Source organism: Pseudozyma flocculosa (genome assembly GCF_000417875.1).
Source record: "Pseudozyma flocculosa PF-1 unplaced genomic scaffold scaffold00011, whole genome shotgun sequence".
Taxonomy (NCBI): Eukaryota; Fungi; Basidiomycota; class Ustilaginomycetes; order Ustilaginales; family Ustilaginaceae; genus Pseudozyma; species Pseudozyma flocculosa.
Genome location: NW_006920879.1, coordinates 199,949 through 218,910, shown reverse-complemented (window position 1 = coordinate 218,910; position 18,962 = coordinate 199,949). Strand labels below are relative to the sequence as shown.

General features: G+C 65.3%; 5 protein-coding genes across 5 annotated transcripts; 2 read left to right on the top strand and 3 right to left on the bottom strand.

Annotated features, from left to right (window-relative positions):
• Positions 1-201: 201 nt before the first annotated feature.
• Positions 202-7,473, bottom strand: PFL1_03567 (uncharacterized protein; the record flags this gene model as incomplete). Its single annotated transcript, XM_007881087.1, has 1 exon — positions 202-7,473. One exon carries the CDS (start codon positions 7,471-7,473, stop codon positions 202-204), a length of 7,272 nt encoding a protein of 2,423 aa, XP_007879278.1.
• A 1,177-nt stretch (positions 7,474-8,650) lies between these two features.
• On the top strand, positions 8,651-12,087 carry PFL1_03566 (uncharacterized protein; the record flags this gene model as incomplete). The annotated part of the gene is made up of 4 exons (XM_007881086.1): positions 8,651-9,019; positions 9,123-10,019; positions 10,119-10,553; positions 10,648-12,087. 4 exons carry the CDS (start codon positions 8,651-8,653, stop codon positions 12,085-12,087), a joined length of 3,141 nt encoding a protein of 1,046 aa, XP_007879277.1.
• A 401-nt stretch (positions 12,088-12,488) lies between these two features.
• On the bottom strand, positions 12,489-12,767 carry PFL1_03565 (uncharacterized protein; the record flags this gene model as incomplete). The annotated part of the gene is made up of 2 exons (XM_007881085.1): positions 12,489-12,712; positions 12,746-12,767. The coding sequence occupies 2 exons, from the start codon at positions 12,765-12,767 to the stop codon at positions 12,489-12,491; spliced, it is 246 nt and encodes an 81-aa protein (XP_007879276.1).
• A 1,432-nt stretch (positions 12,768-14,199) lies between these two features.
• On the top strand, positions 14,200-16,539 carry PFL1_03564 (uncharacterized protein; the record flags this gene model as incomplete). The annotated part of the gene is made up of 4 exons (XM_007881084.1): positions 14,200-15,201; positions 15,301-15,376; positions 15,460-15,522; positions 15,620-16,539. 4 exons carry the CDS (start codon positions 14,200-14,202, stop codon positions 16,537-16,539), a joined length of 2,061 nt encoding a protein of 686 aa, XP_007879275.1.
• Positions 16,540-16,677: 138 nt separating this feature from the next.
• Positions 16,678-18,854, bottom strand: PFL1_03563 (uncharacterized protein; the record flags this gene model as incomplete). The annotated part of the gene is made up of 2 exons (XM_007881083.1): positions 16,678-16,792; positions 16,897-18,854. 2 exons carry the CDS (start codon positions 18,852-18,854, stop codon positions 16,678-16,680), a joined length of 2,073 nt encoding a protein of 690 aa, XP_007879274.1.
• Positions 18,855-18,962: the final 108 nt, after the last annotated feature.

Here is an 18,962-nt window from a genome sequence, read left to right as displayed (position 1 = left end):
GGCATCGTTGGGGAACAGCGAGATCGGTACAAGTACATTCTTCGTAGCAGGCAGAGTTCGTAGAGGGATAGCAGCAGGCTACACGACTGTCGAGGGGAGTACAAGGAGGAGTGGATTTGGGATGCACGTCTCATTGACCAAGCAATGGCAAGAAATCGCCGCCCTCGAGCCGGTCGCGGTCTAAATGGCAGCTGGGGCCGTTCACCGCCCCTCGGCCTGACCGCGCTGCTGGGCATAGACGATCTCCTCGGCCCTCAGGACTTCCTCCTCCTCGATAAAGAGGCCGTCGACCCAGCTGAGGCGGGCGCAGCTCATGGCCATGAGGCCGCGGTGGAGCGCGCGCTTCTCCTGGAATCCGGCAGGGAGCGTGCCGTAGAAACGCTGGTCGGCGGCAAGGAACAGGGCCGTGACGCTGGGCTGCGTCACTGCCCTTCCGCGCTCGTCTACCTTCGTCTCGCCATGACCACCAGCTGCAGAGATGCGGTCGTCGTCGTCGTCGTAGCCATAACCACGATCCTCGCCGTCTTCGTCATCGTCGTCGTAGAGCGCCGGATCGACAAGCGGGGGTTGACGCTTGTGGAAATACGACTTTTCCGCCTGCCGTTCGGCGGCGCGCCTGTCGCTCTCGGCGCGCTTGGCGTCGTGCCTGGCGCGATCTGGCTGAACGACGGCGGGGCTGGGCACGGGAGGGAGGTGGGCCGCTGCGACCGAGGGGCTGCTGTAGCCCTGCCCACCTGGACGAGCCGGATCCAGGGCGCCGGCTGGGATCATGAGCGGAGGGTAGAGGCCCAGGGTGCAAGGGTTGGTGCGCGTGTCAATGACCTGCAGCTCGTCGAGCCCGCGAATCGCCTTGATGATCGACTTGGACTTCTTGATGCGGCACCCAACGACGCTGAGCCTCTTGAGACGCTGCATTCCCGCGAGAGGCGGCAGCGTCGAGATGAGGTTGTGGTCGAGGTTGAGCGACCGCAGGTTGGGCGCCAGCTCCGGTAGCTCGACGGGCAGCGCCGTTAGCTGGCACGCCGCCAGCTCGAGGTAGACGAGGTTGAGGAAGCGGACCATCGGTGCCGGTTGCCGACGCAGCTGCAGCTCGGGTGGCGAAGTGGCAGAGGCGGCGCTCGGCAGCGCCTCAAAATCGAGCCCCTGCGGGAACGCGTTGCCCGAGAAGAACAGGCGGCGCGTGTCGCGCAGGTGGCGGGCCGGCCAGACGACGCGCGCCTCGACCTGCTGGCGCATGCTGAGGTTGTCGAGCCGCGTCAGGCTCTCGAGATTCTGGATCGAGTCGAGCGCGCAGTAGTCGGCGTAGAGGGTGCGCAGCTTCCTCGCCGGCAAAACGTCCAGGCTGGTGAGCGAAGGGTTGCCGCTGATCCGCATCGCGCGCAGCTTTGGCATCGAGGGTTCCAAGTCGACGCGCGAAAGTCGGTTGTGATCGAGGTTGAGCGACCTCAGCCGCCGGAGCGTGCCGAGGCCGCGCACTGTGATCAGAGCGTTGTGCGAGAGGTTGAGCGTCTCGAGATCCCGCCATGCGGTCCGCTCCAGGTTGACGCCCCTCAGCAGGTTGCCGGACAGACTCAGGTGAACCAGGCCGGGAAGGCGGTTGATGCCGTCCAACGACGACACGTGGACGTGATCGGCGATGAGCGTGTGGAGGTGCTTCAAGCACTCGAGGTGGCTGAGGGTCTCGATCTGGTTGTGGCTGATGTCGAGCCTCTCGAGGTTGAGGAGCTGGCCAAAGGAGGCGAGCTGCGTGATGCGGTTCCGGCTGATAGACAGGTTCCGCACGCTGGGCGGCAAACCCGTCAGGTAGGCCAGCTCGTTGCGGTCCAGCTTGACCTCCTCGAGGCTGGGCAGAAACTCCTTCAGCCGCAAGCACGACTCCACCCGACGCCCGCTCATATCGATCGCCTGGAGCTGCTCCCACCCGGGCTCCCATGGCTCGACGTCGGTGATGACCTCGAGGATCTTATCGTGCGCCACGTTGAACGAAGCGTCGGTCAGCAACGTCATGTCCGGGTAGCCCCGCAGCTCGTCGTAGGTGTCGTCGACCGCCTCTCCGTCCTCATCGTCGTCGTACCGGTACGGGTCCCGCACCTTGCGAGGCCGGCGGAGGGCGGCGTATGACCAGGGTGACCGCCCATCGGCCGCATCCCCGGCAGCCGTGTGTGAGGGTATCCGCCGTTTCGTCGAGGGCGTCCCGGCATTGTACGGCTTAGCTGCCGGTTTGGGACCTGCCTCGGACTGCAACGTCAGGTCGGCCAGCTGCTGAAGGGCTCGCGAGATGGCGTCGGTGCGGTTCATGGTCGAGGTCGGTCCGTCGGCAGCCTGCGGTGCGGTCCAGCGCTCGCGGCCGTAAGCACCTTGCCGGGCGGTCCGGTCGTCGTCGTCGTCGTCGTCCGCTTCCTCGCTCCAGTCCACATCCATGCTCTGGCTCAGGTCGCTAGCGTCTGCATCGGTGGCGGCAGCGAGCTGATTGTCTCGGTGATGCCGTGCCGACTGTGGCCCCTCATACCGGTGCAGTGTGTGAGCTTCTGCGAAGCTGATGGTCCTGTTCGCACTCGCTGGATTCGGCGATGCACGGTAGAGGTCGCCCGACCTCGAGTTCTGGCCTGCAGCAGTGTGCGAGGAGGGCGATGGCTTGAGGATCGACCTCGGCGGCGTGAGGTAGCTGGCGGCTGGCGCCGTGTTGCGCCGCTCAGGTGTCGCCGGGTGCAGATCGTGCCGACCGGCTGCCTCGGTCAAATTGCGCTCGGCCAGGTTGCGCTCGGTGCGCTGCGCTCGCGTAGTTGGCGGAGCAGCTGCCAGATCGCCGGCTCTGCTTTGGCGAGCCTCGTGTTGGGCATCCGCCGGAGGTTGCACTTGGCGCTGCGTCTGAACGGCATCGCGCTCCTGCGCTGAGCTTGCTTCCGGCGCTCGCACTTCGACGGTGCCGCCTTCAGCAGTCGTCGCGCTTCCGCTGCTACGCATCGTGACGTCCGGGCTGTAGGTGACGACGTTGCGCAGCGCGGACTGCGCCCTCGGCATCGTATTGATCGGCCGCTGCACTGAGTGGAAGGCCGGTGGTCCGGAGACGACGCGGGCCTGGCTCGCCAAGGGCGTCGAGTATGTTGGAAGGGCAGGCTGCGAAGCGGCGGGAGTCAGGTTCGGCCTCTGCGTCGGCTTCCGCACGGTCTTTTCGATGGGCGGCTGTTGACGCATCCCAGCGCTCGGATCAGGAGCAGTGCTCGCATGCCTGTCCTCCGCCGTGGAATCCGCCTTGCTTTGCGGTCGTGCCTCTGCGACGCTGTGGTCCGCCGCCGTGGTGCTTTGTCCGAAGCTCTCGAAGTCCTTGAAAGGGTCACTGCTGTCGCTTAGCCTGCCGTCCTGTGCGATGCTGTTCTCGACAGCCGCGCTCGTGAATCCTGCAGACGGAAGGACAGCTGGATTGCCGTGTTGGCCTGATCTCGCCTGCGCCCGGCTTTGTGCGCCCGACGACGTCTCTTGCAGCATCCCTGCCTGCGAGGTCTCAATCGAAGCCTCGGGTATCATGGGCTCGACGGGCGTGCGAGTGGTGCTGCGCCGCCCAAACGCAGAGCCCCGACCCCTGGCTGTGTCGCCGAGATCGTTGGCAGACTCTGTCGCCACCGCGCTGGCCTGACCCCTGAGGCTCTCCGACGAGGGCTTCTTGGACACCTTGATCCAGCGATTCCTTTCTCTGTCGTAGCGCAGATTTTCGCCGCCGAGCTGCTCGACTTCCTCGTCCGGGATCTGGCTGATGTTGAGCATGCTTCCCTTGCGCGTGATTGTGGCGCCACCTAGGCTGTTGACGATCGCGCTGGGATCGGCCCCGAGAGCCAGGGTGCTGCGGATACTGGCATTGAGGTTGACGCGGCTGTCGTAGGACTCCCGGTTCCGGTCGTCGACCAGCGTGTTGGACGACACGGTTCGCTCGCCGCGGCAACCCTCGTCATCGCCGTAGCCCGAAGACAGGTATCTTGAAGACGATGCGAAATTCGGCTTGGCTCCGACGCTCGCAGTCGATGGATGGCGCGGTCCGGCAAAGTCGACGCTGTGCTGCTGCCGGTGCCGCTGCGGCTGCAGTGACGGTTGCGCACGCTCCTGCCATTCCTGGCGGGAGGGCCCCGCTTCCTGCCATGTTTGGTAGCCCCTCCTCACGCCGTATGCATCGGCAGAGGGTCGAAGCTGAGCCTCGGAAACGACGCTGCGAAGGGTTCGCGTCGGCGGCGCGGCTGGCTCGGACATCGATACCCGCTCGGAATCGTAGAGGACGATGCCGTCCTGCACCCTCCGAGTAGCGCCGGCCTCCGCGGCCTCGGCAGGGTCGTCCTCCCATGTATCCGACTGGTCGTCGTGGTGTTCGTCGGAGCGACGCACCCGTACTCCCCTGTCGTCCGGGACGTTGTTGGCATCCTCCAGGGTCGGCTCGTGCAAGGTAATGTACTGCGGCCGAGAGAAGGGCCTCTGCCCCTCGGACGCCCCGGCTGCGACCGCCTCGCTCTCGCGACTCCAGCTGCGGCTCTCGCTGCGATCGGCGCGCCTCTTTTCAGCGGCTCGGCGAGCCAGCTTTTCCTCGAGCTCCTTGATCTTGAGCTCCCGCTGGAACGACTCGTCGCTCCAGTGGCGGTTCGGATCTGGTCCGGAGCTGCCACCGAGCGCCGTGTCTCTGTAATGCAGGAACAGGCGGTCTTCGCCTTCGTCCATGACCTCCTCCTCGGCCTGGGCGGCTGCGCTGTAGCGGCGTAGCAGCTTCCGAGGCGACTCCTCCTTGCGGAGGCCGTTGACCGCCTGCGAGGCAGAGACCCAGCTCTTGCGTGACCTGACCGTCGATGACATTGGGGGCATGCTTGCTTCGTCGACGCCGTCGTTGCCATCCTCGCCGCCGCGGATCGACGCCTGGTTGAACGAGGAATTTTGCGGCAGGCGTCTCGTCGAGAGGCGCAGAGGGCTGCCGGACGGCGATCGAGAGGCCAGAGATCGAGTGGTAGACGAAATATCCTCGGTGGCATCCGCATCGCGAGCGTGCCGCACGGCCGAGCGGCGCTGTCTCCACCGGCGGTTCGGCGACCGCGTTTCCCTGAGCGGTGAGATGACCTGGACCGAGCCCTGGTGGAATGGGAGGAGCTCTTGCCTGTCGTCCGCATGCCGATGCAGTGCGAGCCGGGCGTCGTGCTCAGCGCTGAGGTCGCGGTCGCTTTCGTCGTTTCCGCCGCTGCTGCCGCTTGCACCGCCGCCGTTGTCCTCATCGGTGACCCACGCCCGGGAGCTGGCCGTAATGTCGGATACACTCCTCACCATCTGCTGCTGGAGGGCGGACATGTAGACGGGCGCCTCCTTGACATAGTCGACGATCGGAGGCAGCAAAACCGACTTGGACGGAGAAGGCATAGCAGGCTGGATGGCAGCAGGCTGGACGGCAGGCTTCTCCGCCCTCGACGACCCCGTGCCCGTCGCGCGCAGAACCTTTGGATCGGATTGAGGCACATCCACGGCCGACGGACGGCCATCGCGCGTGGCCTTGCCTGCCTCTGGGGAACTGGGCAGCGTCGCCGTCGGAAGCGCGTCGGAACGCATGGCCATAAGGTCGCCGCTGATGACCTTGCGGGGCTTGACGTCGAGCCGCAGCCGCTTGCGTTCCCGCTCCGTCTCGCCTCCGCCCATCGTGTCGCCGGCGGATGTGCCGTTGCGGTTGACGAGCATCTCGAGGCGAGCGCGGGTCGCCACGTCCTCGTAGTTGAACTTGAACAGCCGCATCGGCGTGTGCGGCGTCGAGGGGGCCGACAGCATCTGGTGGCTGGCGACTGGAGGGAGCGGACTGGTGCCGCCGTGGACGAAGGCAGCGGCGGCCGAAGCAGGTCTGGCCGAGGCTCGAGCTGCCCGAGGTTGGCCGGGCACTGCTGCCGCGGGAGTGGCAGGATCTAGCCTCGGCGTTGCCGACAGGGCAGTGCCCGCCTGTGGCGTGCGGAAAGTGAAGGCGGCCGAGGGCAGCTTAGCCTCGAGGCCGGTCCGTCCCGACGTCTCGCCTGCCTGAGGCGCAGGTGTGATCTGTGCTGGTGGCGCTCGATCGTCGTCGGCAAGAGCACCGCCTTTCATCCTGGGCGTCCTTTCGATGTCGTCCCTCGGGCGCGGCGTCTCGTCCGGCGCATGGTCCGAAGTCGTCGTCATTGGCGGTCGCTGTGGCGGCGTCGGTGTCCGGAACATGGTCTGTAGCTTCATGGGCGTGAACATGTCTCCCCCAATGGCCGACATTCCCCCCTTCTTCTTTGGGCTGTGCGGGTCGCCGTCTCGGTCCTGAGCCTTTTGCCATGCAGGCCTCAAAATTGGCGGCAGCGACGAGACGTCTGCTCGGTGGATAAAGGTGCCCCTGCCATCATCAGAGGCGCTGGTCTCGGCGTGGCGCCTCGAGCGCTCGATGAGCGACCCGCGGGCGCTCTCAAAGTCCTCTGGCGCCGAGGACGGCGATCTCGAGCCGGCGCGGTCCTCGGTCCCACCGTGCGCACCTCGGTCGCCGCCGCCGCTGTTGTCGTCGTCGTCTCCTTCCTGATCCTCGCCGGTCCGCACAGTCCTTCTCACGGCGTGGCTCGGCACGCGCTTCGAAGGCGTCGACGGCCCGGCTTGCAGCTCTGTGTCGGTCAGGGAGCGTTCCATGCCAAGTCTCGACCTCCGGTAGCCAGCGCTATCGCCCTGCAACAGGGCGCTCGAACGCATGCCGCTGCGGCCGAGTGACTCGCGGGCATCAAAGAAGCCTCCCACCGTCGAGACAGAGCGGGACCCTAGGCCCGACGTCGGAAGCCGCACCGATCCGAGCGTCGGGATGGTCGCCGTAGCCTGTTCTTGCAGCGCCGCAGATGTAGGCCCGGGGGCCGCGACTGGCAGGTCTGTGTTTGCTGACTGCGTTGCAGGCCCTTCGTTGATGGCGGCTGCATTCGACAGGCTGTTGCTCTGGCTGGCTTCCCGCCAGGACTCGTCGAGCTCGTCGGTCATCCAGTCTGGCACCGACGACGCGACCGCAGGCTGTATCGCGGCCTTTCTCGCGTCGGCCTCGTCCTTGGCCGCTCGGTCCGCGCCCGCATCGTCGCCATGCTCTTCGGCGTTCCCGCTCTCGAGCGAGCCTGCTGGGGTAGTTATCGATGCGGTGCTGGCAGGGGCGCCTGTGTCTAAGTTGATGCCGAGCCCCTGCAAGCTGGAATCCTGGCGGACAGCCCCGAGCGGAGGCGAAGAGTTCGGCTCGGTCGCGCTCGACGTTTCTGTCGCGGCGTCGGCGGCGCCATGGTCAACGAAGGATGTTGCGGATGTTTCGGCGGGTATCGGAGATGGTGGCTTCTTGGGCGGCGACTGAGGATGCGGTCCAAGAGGCGTAGACGCGCGAGGGGAGTGCGTTCCTGGCTCCTCGTGCGACTGCTGCTGCTGCTGTTGCTCCTCTGGTTCCGACGAAGGCTGCGGAGCGTCGATGGAGCCAGAATCTGGCACGTTCGACATGGCGTGAGCAGCAGCGATTCTGGAAATGGTGGCGGCGGCTGGGCCCTATCCGGTTCCTCGGTATTGCCGGGGGTGAAAGTGGACGCGGGAAGGGGCGGGGCCGAGCCGATAACAAAGCCGTGCGCATCAGCTTGTGCCCGTCGGCACGCTCGGCATCTGCGGCGAAACTTGCAGGGGCACCGGCCGATTCCGATGTCTATGGTGCGCTGCGCGGCGGAAGAAAGAGATGGTGAGAAGTCAGAGGGATGGTGTCGGGATGATGAATCGCCCCAAAGAGACACGACGACGACGACAGCGGCCAGCGGCGTCGGCGAGGAGGCGCGCCGTCCACCTCTCGCGTTTTGGATTTCCGCCCGCCTGCCAAACAGCCTGCCAAACAGCAGGGCCCGCATAAATCTCCCCTGCAGGCCGGCCTGGCAGCACACGCCTCGCCCGCTCGCTCGCTGATCTGCACATCTGCTTGCTGTGGCCGCTCGCCACCTCGACAAGGTCCACGATCCATCCGGCGACGGCAAGCAGGCGAGGCGCCATGCTCACTTGCTTGAGTGGAGCCTGGCCGCTGATCGACATCGCCTGCTTGAGGCCTGCGTCGTCTCAAGGGGGCGCACCGAGCACCGACCAGCCAGCGAGCGGCTGGATCCGACCGAGCGCCCGAGTCCTGCACGTGACCCACCCTGAACCGAAACCGAAGCAGGCGGGAGAGCAACACAAAGCTCCAAGGGCAAAGCCACGCCAGCCAGCCTGGTGCCTAACCTGCCACGATAGGCAGGCAGCCGCCAGGACGCGCCGAGCGCGCGCGCGCCGAGGCCTGCCTGCCCGGGCAAAGCACACCAACATCGAGCCTCCACCATCATCCATCACCACCGGCGCCGCCACCACCGCCAGGCCACCTCTCCGGATCCCCTCATCGCCTTCACGCCGCGCCGCATTGCGAAGCGCAGACCGTCCGCAGCCAACGCCAACCCCTCTCATCCGACGCGCCATCGCCGGCCCACGAACCCCTGGGCCATGGAGCGCCGGGAGTAGCAGCAGCAGCCCATTCCCCTACATCCCTTTCGAATCGTCTCTACTGCTCTGCCCTGCACCACTGCGCTCTTCTCCGCTCCACGACCACAACCACAACCACTGCCACTGTGGCTTGCCACACTCGTGCTCTGCCTCTCTTCCGGTCGACAACATGGACGTAGCGGCGCTCACAGCGCTCCTCTCTCAGTCCACCGACCGCCTCTCCTCGCTCCACGCCGAGATCGGACATCCGCCCAACGCGCTTCAGGATGCTCTCGAGCTGCTTCACCAGGCGCTCAAGGGCGCAGTCGATGGCCAGATCGCAAAGGTGGAAGGCGAGGCCCAAGGCCTCAAGGCCGAGTGCGACGCGATCCACGACGACATAGCCCACCTGCGTTCGGCGCTGGGCGACAACAGCGCGACGCAGCCCAACAACACAGCAGCAGGCAGGCGCATCTTCTCGAACGCATCGTCGTCCTCGTCGAGCTCGAGCTACAGCTCGTGTGGCCTGACGCTGGACGCAGCGGAGCTGGCAAAATTGGTGAGAGCCTGACGGACGTTGTACACCCTCATGTCGTTCCGCCGCTGACCCGAGCCCACCTGGCTTTGCTCCCATCCTGCTCCGCGCATGCCAAATCTCAAAGCCACTGCTCCAACGCAAGAGCCAGCTCTCCTCGGATCGGCAGAGAATCAAGGCGCTCTACACGTCCAAGGAGGCGCATGTCGAGCGCCTGTTGAACAAGCTCGAGACCTATCGACCGCTGCTCGGCACCTACGTACGGACGCCACCGCGCGCGGCTCCACCGTCGTCCGGACCAGGCTCCCTGAGCGAGCTCAAGGACGTCTCTCAGTCGTGCATCTCGGCCATCGAGGCCGAGATCATTCGGTGCTCGAAGGAGGTCAACCAGAGGATCGAGCGGCTTCGCAACAGCCTGCACGAAATCACCCGCCTCTGGACCGAGCTGGTTCTCGAGCCCTGTCGTCCACTCGACCTCGGCGATGAGGGCGTCTTCGGAGATTCTCGCTCGCCAGACGATCTCGACTGCGGCGGGGCTCCCGTCTCCTTTGATCGCGCGGTCCTTGCGCATCTCCAGCTGCGCCCGTTGTACAACGATGCCGGGATCTTCGAAGGCGAGTTTGCCTCGACGGAAGGCGAAGAGCAGGACGGCGCCGACGACGGCGACCGCACCGCGAGGGATATCGAGGTGCTCGAGAGCACGCCGACGCGCGCCTCGTTTGGCGGCCGCCCGGCCAAGCACAGCGGCGAGATGGCCTTTCGCCTGCCCTCGCGGACCACCCCGTCCTCCGCAAATGCCACGCTGGCGCTCCCAAACCACCAGATGGACCCTTCGGAGGCCAACCTCGATCTGGCTGCCCGAAGGGTCGGCTGGCTGGAGGCGGAAAAGCACAGAAGGGAGGCGTTGATCCAGAACCTCTACGACGAGCTCGCAGAGCTGTGGGCCAAGTTCGATGTGCCCGAAGAGGAGATGGACGCTTTTGTCATGGACCACCGCGGGAGCACGCTCGATGTCATCGCATCGGTGAGTGCTGCACGCGCAAGGATGTGACCCGGTCCGCCGGCGATCGCGGCCGATGCTGACTTGCGGTCCCTCATGCTCTTTCCCCGATCGTGACACCAGTACCAATCCGAGCTCGACAAGATGCGGGCGCTCAAGGCGCAGCACATGTCGCTCTTCATTCTCAAGACCCGCGAGAGGATCGCGACGCTCTGGGATGCCCTCTTCCTCACGCCCGAGGAGCGCGAGGCGTCCTTCCCGCCCTATTTTATCGACGTCAGCCCGGAGGGCGCGCCCGACCACGACGAGCCGTTGCCGACGGACGAGATCCTGGCGTCCCACGAGCAGATGATCGACTATCTCACCGAACAGGTGCGGACCAAGGCGCCCGTGCTCAAGGTCATCGGCAAGTACAAGGAGCTGCTCGACGACGAGAGGCAGCTGGCCGAGAGCGCCGCGGATGGCGCGCGGCTGCTGGGCCGAGGAAGCAGAGGTGACCCAGGAAGGTTGCTGAGGGAGGAAAAGATGCGGAAGCGGGTCAAGGTCCAGAAACCGAGGGTGAGTAGACCCGCCCTCGAGCGCCCGGCACGGCAGGAGCCTTGCAACTAACGACCTTCCCCTCTCTCTGACGCTGTCTCCTGTCCGACGGCAGATGGAGTCCGAGCTGCAGAAAGTCATCCCAGCCTGGGAGCAGGAGCATGGCGAGCCCTTCACGATCAACGGCGTGCGATACCTCGACGAGCTGCTGGACCAGATCGAGGGGTCAAAGGAGAATCAGAACCGCAAGAGACCGCGGCCGGGAACCGCGTCGGGCCCCACGCCGCAGACGAGGGCTCAAAGTGCGCTGGGTCGCACGCCCGCGATAGGCTCTGGCCGCGGCAGTGTGGCCCAGACTCCGCTGCGGCCCATCACGCCGAGCCTGTCGACGGCGACGACGACCAAGAAGGCCAGGGTTGGACCGGCTGCCTCGACGGGCTTGGCCACCAAGACGCCCAGGGTTGGACCGGCTGCCTCGACGGGCTTGGCCACCAAGACGCCCAGGACCACGGCAGGGCCCCCGTCGCGGGTGACGTCGATGAGGCAAGCATCATCGGCAGTCAGGCAGCCGAGCACCGTCGGTCGCCCGGGGACGTCGATGTCGTCGTACCGCAACTTCAGCAACCAGTCGTCCCACGCCGCCACCAGCCCGTCGCGCATCCCGATGCCCTCATCGCCGCCAAAGACGTCGACGCGCAACTTTGCGTCGCAGTCGACCGATAGCGGGTACGGATCCCGCAACGTCACCGGCAGCTCGATGCAGCCAAAGAAGGTGCCCGTGCAGGTTCCGCGAGAGAGCTTCCGTCCGCGCCCCTCTGGAAACCTCAGGGCGCACCTGGCCACCGCAGCGGCAAAAGGAGCCGACGGCGCAGCACCCGCCGCGGCATACGCGCAAGCTGTGCCTGTGATGTCGCCGGGCCGTATCAGCAAGTGGGGCGAGATGGGCCCGCCGCGGTGGCCGGTTGCGCAGGCCGCAGCGGGCGAGGAGATGGACACCGCCGGTCGCATCCCGTCGAGCATCTCGGTCGCCACATCGGTGCACAGCGATGCGACGACGCTGATCCACCCTCGGCCGAACGCGGCTGCGCCCGTCGAGGAGGCGGTGCGGCGCGAGCCAGGGAAAAAGTACCGGCGTGCGCCGTCGATGTCGCTCGAGACGTGCCTGGCCAACCTGGCAGCGTCGTCGTCTGCGTCGGCATCGAAGCGACGCCTCGGCGATGGCATGGTCGACGACGGCATCTGCTCGATCCGGTCCATCTCGTCTTCCAACTCGATCGCAGAGCTCGCCGAGGACGGCAGCGGGCCGGCCGAGGGCGAGCGCATTTCTCGGATCCACGGCTGGAAGGATGGACTGCGCTTCGCCGGCGCGGTTCCCGAGGCCGACACCGAGACCGAGACCGAGGACGAGCCGAGCGAGACTGAACAGCAGCAGCAGCTTCAGCAGCAGCGGCAAGAGGCGCTACCGCGATCGGGCAGCAACAACTGGTCGGTCGTCGATGAGGACGAGGATCTGTCCCGGTGCAACTTTGCCGGCAGCGCCACGGCGGCCGTCTAGCGTGGCAGCGCCGGCGTCCGTGCCCGGATTGCGAGCCCGTGCGTGGCCGCACCCGCCCTGATTCGCTCTGCTCTGCTCTGTTTCGCTCTGCTTCTACGAGCCGCCATCTGGACCTGGCTTATCATGACCCTTGCACTTTCTCTTCCGGCCATCCGCCTACACCGCATTCCATCTATTGCTTGTATCCCTGTAGCCATACCCCACTTTGTCCTCTTTTTTCCACGCGATCGTTTGCAATGGTGACCCGATCATGGCTGTGCGCAGACGGACAGGAGAGCGTGGGTCAAGCGTCCATTGCAGCAGGGTCTCTTCCACATCTGCGGTACAGGCGTGGCGGGTCCATGGCTGCCGGGGCTTAGGAGAAGCATGTCTGGCCGATCTTGAATGAGAGGATGGCCAGGCTAGGTGGGGTTGAAGCAGTAGTTGGAGGGGTAGAAGCCGCACTGGTCGCAGAGAAAGTCCGGCTCCATGTCGAGGCAGGTCCAGTGCCTGTATCCGTCCTTGATGCAGCCCTTGTAGACCGAGTGCTTGATCCTGAAGCTTGGGTCCTTGACCTGGCAGTAGGCCAGGCCGTCGTCCGAGGCAAAGGTGAAGGTGACGGGCCCGGCTGCCATCGTCGAGCCCGCTGTGGCGACGAGGACGGTGGCGATGGCCGAACCGAGGACGGCGAGGAACTTCATGCTGATTCGTCGAGCAAGCGGCAAGGAAAGCAGGGCGGTAAAAGAGGAGGCGGGCGTCAGTTGGAGGACGAGTGACACCTTCGTCGTTTGTTGCTGTGTGCAGCCAGGGAGCCGAGGACGGTACCTACGTCGAGGAACAGGAGGGTTTCGTGATCGCTAGGAGTCTGCTTGTGTGCACCAAAGAGGGGGTCGGAGGTCTAGAAGAGCTCTGTCTGGATTGCTGCTGCTCGACGTGCTGCTTATAAGCCTTTCTCCCATGATTGGGCATGGGTACGATCCGCCAGGTCGATGCCGCCTCTAGAGGTCTAGCCTCCGGGCCCCCCAGCCAAGCAAACCAGCGGCTTGACACGCTCCCCACCAACATCGATCTTCGGACCACAAGTTCCGAAGATTGACCGGCTCGTTGACAATCTCTTTCCTTTCAGACTGATATGAGCACGATCAAAGTCCAGCTGATGTGGGTCGACGAGTCGGCAAGTGTTCAGAACGCGATCCGGGTACGTTGCAGCTGCTCCCTCGTCGACAAGCGGTCGACTGGCGAGAGCCGGGTAGCCGGCCGTGGCAAGGCTGAGATCGTGTGGGTGTGGCTGTGCTTTCGCCCACACTCCTGGCCCGAAGTGGGGTCCAACAGACGCGGGGCTGCACTCGACCCGGTAGGATCCGGCCCGAATCTTCCCAGGGTGGGTCGATCGGTGGTGGTATTCATGACGGTGGATGCCCATGGACTGCATCTTGTGACTCGGGCACCACGTTCCTGATAGACGGCTGGGCCATGAGGAACGGGGATGCAAAGGCGTCCAGGGAGACTTTGGTGTCCAACCGTGCTGAGCGTCTCGGGCAGCCAGGCGAGGAAGAAGGGTGCCCAAGGACGGGCCTGGCTCGCGAAGCCCGCAAAAGAGCGCGAACTACATCGACGTAGGTGCAGCATCTTTTCCAAAGACGTTTAGCACATTCGTTGCTGCCGTCGAAGCACACGACACGACCAGAAGGGCGTCTAGCAAGGAGAAGACTCGAGGCCGGGCGTCGCCATCAGTAGTCGACGTGTGGTGCGGACCAGAGTCAGCCGGGTGTTGGCCAGGAAGCGCGAGGGCCGCTTGGTCGGGGGGATGCCAGAAAGTCGGATTTTGCGGGGGTGCCGCCCGCCGCGCCCCTCGGCGCCATTCTGACGGCCGACCGACGCCCGAAGGGAAAAGGGCGGAGGGGCCAACAGCCCCAAAGCCTCGGTGTCGTGCCTCGAGTGGAGGCCCGCTCGCCCAAAGGCACCAACCACCCGCTGCCACCACCACCACCATCACCACCATCGCCCTCGAGCTTCACGTCAACAGCCAGCATCGCCATCTCCGGTCACCCCTGTCGACACACGCCTGCCGTCTATCAGCACACCGAACTGCGGGCCTCGTCTCGCCTCGGCCCACCTCCGATGCGACCAACAATGAGGCGGGCGTGTGGCCGCCTCGCCGCTGCTTCGTCCAGGCACGGCAGCCTACCGTCGACCATCGCCCCCGCTAGCCGCTCCTCGTCTCTACCGCACATTGCATCGACCGCCGGCAGATCACCATCGCTTCCAGCTACGTCACACTCCTTCCACACCTCTCCTACGCCCGCCAGAGCACCGGGCACACGCCCCGGCGGCCTCTCGGGCTCGGCCGGCGCCGAGAGCGAGGCCGACCTCGGACGCCACTTTTACCTCAACAAGGTCCTCGAGACCTGGGCAGCGCGGCCCGCCACCCGCATGACGCTCCGCCAGCTCATCTTCTTTGGCAAGACCCTCGGCAAGGACCGCGAAAAGATCCTCAAGAGCGCTGCCTACGTCCGACAGGAGCTTCCCGTACGCATCGCCCACCGCATCCGCGACCTCCAGGCGTTGCCCTTTGTCGTCATGACCAACCAGCACCTCGAAAACGTCTACAACAAGTACTGGTCCGCATTCGAGACGCTGCGCCGCCTGCCCCCCATCCGCGACATGGACGACAACGAGCGCTTCTGCAACCTCCTCAAGGGCCTCCTCGACGACCACCTCACCATCATCCCCTCGCTCACCATCGGCATCGTCGAGTCCTCGCACCACCTCCCGCCCCACCAGCTCGACAAGTTCATGGAGCGCATGCTCCGCTCCCGCATCTCGCGGAGGGTGCTGGCGGAACAGCACATCGCCCTCAGCGAGGCCCTCGACGACCCCTTCCACTTCTTCAACGAGCCCGTACGCCGCAACGACGACGACGGCGGCGGCGACAGCGCCCACGAGGACCTCAGCGACAACCACGTCGGCATCATCTACACGCACCTCAGCGTGGCCAGCGTCGTGCGCAAGGGCGTCAAGCTGCTGACCGAGGTATTCGCAGGGACCGAAGGCATCTCCCCCGACCGCGTTCCAGAGATCCGCATCGACGGCGACCTCAATGCGAGATTCGCCTACATACCCGAGCACCTCGAGGTGGGTAGGGCGCCGCCGGCGAAGCTCAGCTGAGCTTCCCGTGGGTCCTCTGATGATCGACAATCTGACATGTCTACCCTCTCCTTCCTCACCGCCCAGTACATCATCTTTGAGCTGTTGAAGAACGCCATCCGATCCACGATCCGGCAACACGCAGGACGCGAGGATGCTGGTGGTGAGTCCGGATCTTTCCCAGCCTCATGTCGACGTCTGTCCGATCTCTGACGTCCACTTGTTCCCCCCTCCTTTCCGCGGCAGTGGTTCGAGTTACGATCGTCGAAGGGCCGCCGGCAGAGGATCTCATCATTCGCATCTCCGATTGTGAGTGCATGATCACCTTCTGATAGATTAAAGCCACCGTCCGCCCACGGCCTGCTCAGAACTGACACAAACCGCCACACCTCGTTGCTCCCGACAGCCGGAGGAGGCCTGCCAGACCTCATTGAGCAGCTCTCGATCCCGAGCGGCTTGGCGGGGCCCTCGACGGGACCGCAGTACCCCATCCCGTTCCCCGAGACGGGCCACGTAGGCGGCTACGATGCAGCCGCGAGGCATGCTGCATACGGCTCAGGCTCGTATTCATCGCCAGATTACGCAGGGGCGGGCCCGCACACGATGAGCATGGACCCGTCACCGAGCTACTCTGCGCGGGGCGGCGTCGGCTCCGCTGGTGGGATGGCGGGCTCGCAGACGGGCCACGATACGCTACCTTCGTCGTCGCTCGTCGGCCCCGCATCGGCTCCGCTCTCGCCCGACTCGCTGATCGACGCGCTGTGCTCCTTTAGCAACGTCCGGCGCAGACTCGAGCTCGAGGGCGAGGCAACGAGGATAGCCACTGAGCGCCTCCAGTCGCCCTCTTCTTCTTCAGTCGACAGCAGCGCCTCCGCCGCCGAAGACGCTGCGGGCTTCGATGCAGCGACAACCAGGCCAACGCCGACGAGGGACCAGTTCCACGCGCTCAGGCGAGTGGGCAAGTTCAAGGGGACCGTCACCGAGCAGATGGCCGCATCTGCAGCCTCCGCCTCGTCCATCTCGTCTTCGCCATCTTCATCCTCCACACCATCCTCATCTGGCTCTACGAACCCGTCTGCTTCGAGCGGCGGACCGGCATCGGTCCTCTCGCCGCTGCAGCGGAGGGCGTACGAGGGTACCGGGCCCGCGGCGCTGCACACGGTCCAGGTCGAGACGGGCCTAGGGCTGCCCATGGCCAAGGTCTACTGCGACTTTTTCGGTGGCTCGCTCAGCCTGCGCAGCCTCGACGGCCATTCGACCGACGTCTACGTCCGTCTGCCCAAGCTCGGCACGTCCAAGGAGAGCATCCCCGAGGTCGTGCTGTAGATCTCCCCTGTTCTCTCCTTTCTCCTGTCTTCTGTCTCCGCGCACCGGCTGGACTGGATCTACAGTGGCAATCGAGACGGATGCGGTGGCCGTCGATGCATCGATGACGGCCGATGTGCGGTGCGGTCGCGTGTTTCCTCAGGTCGAAGGGGCGTTGTCAGATCTCGACTCAGCCAGACGCGTCTGGACCCGCTCGAGCTTGTCGAGGATCTCCTCGCGCTCGTGGTTGAGGTGGTAGAGCGTCAACTCGAGTCTGTGCGAACGTAATGACGCCCACGGAAGTGTCCCGGGGTCAGCATCTCATCGCCAGCAACGAGTCTCGAGCCAGTCGGGCCAGCGAGAAAGACCAAGACTCACGCTCTTCTCCTCTCGACTCTCTCCTCCTGCCTGGCCCTATTCGCCTTTTCGTCGTAGCCGAGCATCTTTTCCGCCTCGACCGGCGGGATCGAAGCCACCCGCTCGGCCTCGACGAGACGAAGCTGCCTCTCGTTCTTCTCCTTGAGCTCCCTCTCCGCCTTCCGGAGGTCCTGCAGATCATGCAGGTACACACCGCCGTAGTAGCATGCTGGTACGAGGACGAGTGCGGAGAGGGCCGCAATCCAGTTGCGCATCGGTACCTTGCCCCGCTGCGTCGTGGCGGGACCCCGGGAAGAGGATGGAGGAGGGATCTTGGAACGAAGGCGCGTAGAGGTGCTGAATGATCGGCCGAGGTGCGCTTGCCCCCTTGTCGTGCCTTTCGACGTGGCGCTGCCGCCAGCCGCACCAGATGGGGAGGTAGAAACTGACGAGGTCCGGTCGAAGCGCTGTAGGAACTTGCTAGCCGAAAACGTTTCCATCGTTCGGAAGGCCGTAGAAGCTGCCTGCGTGCGCGGCCACCTGATCTGGTCCAGAATCGGGCTGCCGACCGGTGGAGAGGACAGGACGCTGCGGAGCGTAGGCGGTCTCTTCCTGCTGCTGGGAGGTAGCAGCGGATCCTCCTCGGCCTCGGCCTGGTACAGGTGGCGGCTCTTCCGCCGTCCCGTCGGCTCGAGCAGACCGGCTTCGCGTGCGCCAAGCTGCAGGCCCTTGACAATGATGTTCCAGCCTTCCTTCATGTGGAACGCGACCCACGACACGGGCCGCGACTCAATCACGGCTCGGATCGCGCCGGCAAGTCGAGGCGGCAGCGGCCGCAGCATCGCCATCAGCACCAGACCGCCGAGGGTGGGTTGTCGTGCGGTCTGCAGGCCGTCCGTCTCATCGCCTGGCCCCGCTGCGAGGGACGTAGCTTCCGCGTTCGCGGCCTCAACGTCGGCAGGGGTAGAGATCTGCGGATTCTCGAGGACGGCGATCGACTGCCAAGGCACTTGGCCGAGCTTGCCCTTCCTCGGGCTGAAGAGGCCACGCTGACCTGGCTGGAAGCCTCGTTGGATGAGGAAAAGGGTGATGCGGTTCTCCATGGAGCGCATCCACATGTTGAGACGGCCCTCATTGGCCCAAAGGCCTGTCGTCAGCACCGAGATGCACTGTGGTGGCGGCACAAGCTGGCCGCCGCGAGGAGCGCTGACGCCAGGCGAGAGCGACATGGCAGCGCCTAATGTCGTCAGGGGCTCCCCCGGTTGCACGATGGACGGGTTCGCTGGCGCGCCCGTCGTTCTAGCCTCGTAGTCGCTCCACTCGATCTCGACGTCGATGCCGGCCTTTTTCCTACGGCGAACGAGCTCGTCGTTCATGCGGTGTGCGAGGACGACGTCGGTCATGGTCCTGTCGCCGACGAGGAGGATGCTGCCATTGCCGCTCGAATCTTGCGGGATGCTGTCACGGAGAAGCTTGCGGGACTTCCGCCTTGCGAGCCACGTCTCACCCTCGGCTGAGGACGACGGGGATCCGGGAGGCATGCGTTGCCCCTCCCGCAGTGTGCCCTCGGGGTCGATGCTGAGCCGGACAAAGTACTCCATGGCATCGCGGACACAGGTCGCGCCGGGCTTCTTCTGGCTGTGGCAGAGGACGGGTACTCCCAGAGCTCGACTGAGCGACTCGGCGCCGAGGCCAGATGGATCGTCGGTCGACCCGCTCGAGTTGGACACGATGAGGATGTTTTCTCGTCCAAACACGCGCTGACACTCGGACCAGGGCTCGACGAGAGCAGGTTCGAGATGATCCGAGTGCGGGATGGTGAGGCAGTTGTCCTTGTCAAAGACGAGGTAGCGGACGCCAGATGCGTGCAGCGCAGACCAGTCGAGGTGACGGATGTCGGGTGCCTGGACGTGCGGCACGACGAGCGCGGGTCGAACAAGCACGGAGAGGATGGCGGTAACCCCTGCGAGATTGCCCATTGTTGGTCGCGAACGCTAATGCCGGTGTCGTTGCCAGTGCCGATGCCGATGCTGATGGTGGTCGGTGGTGGTGGTGGTGGTCGTGTGGGGAGCCGGCAGGAAAGCGGG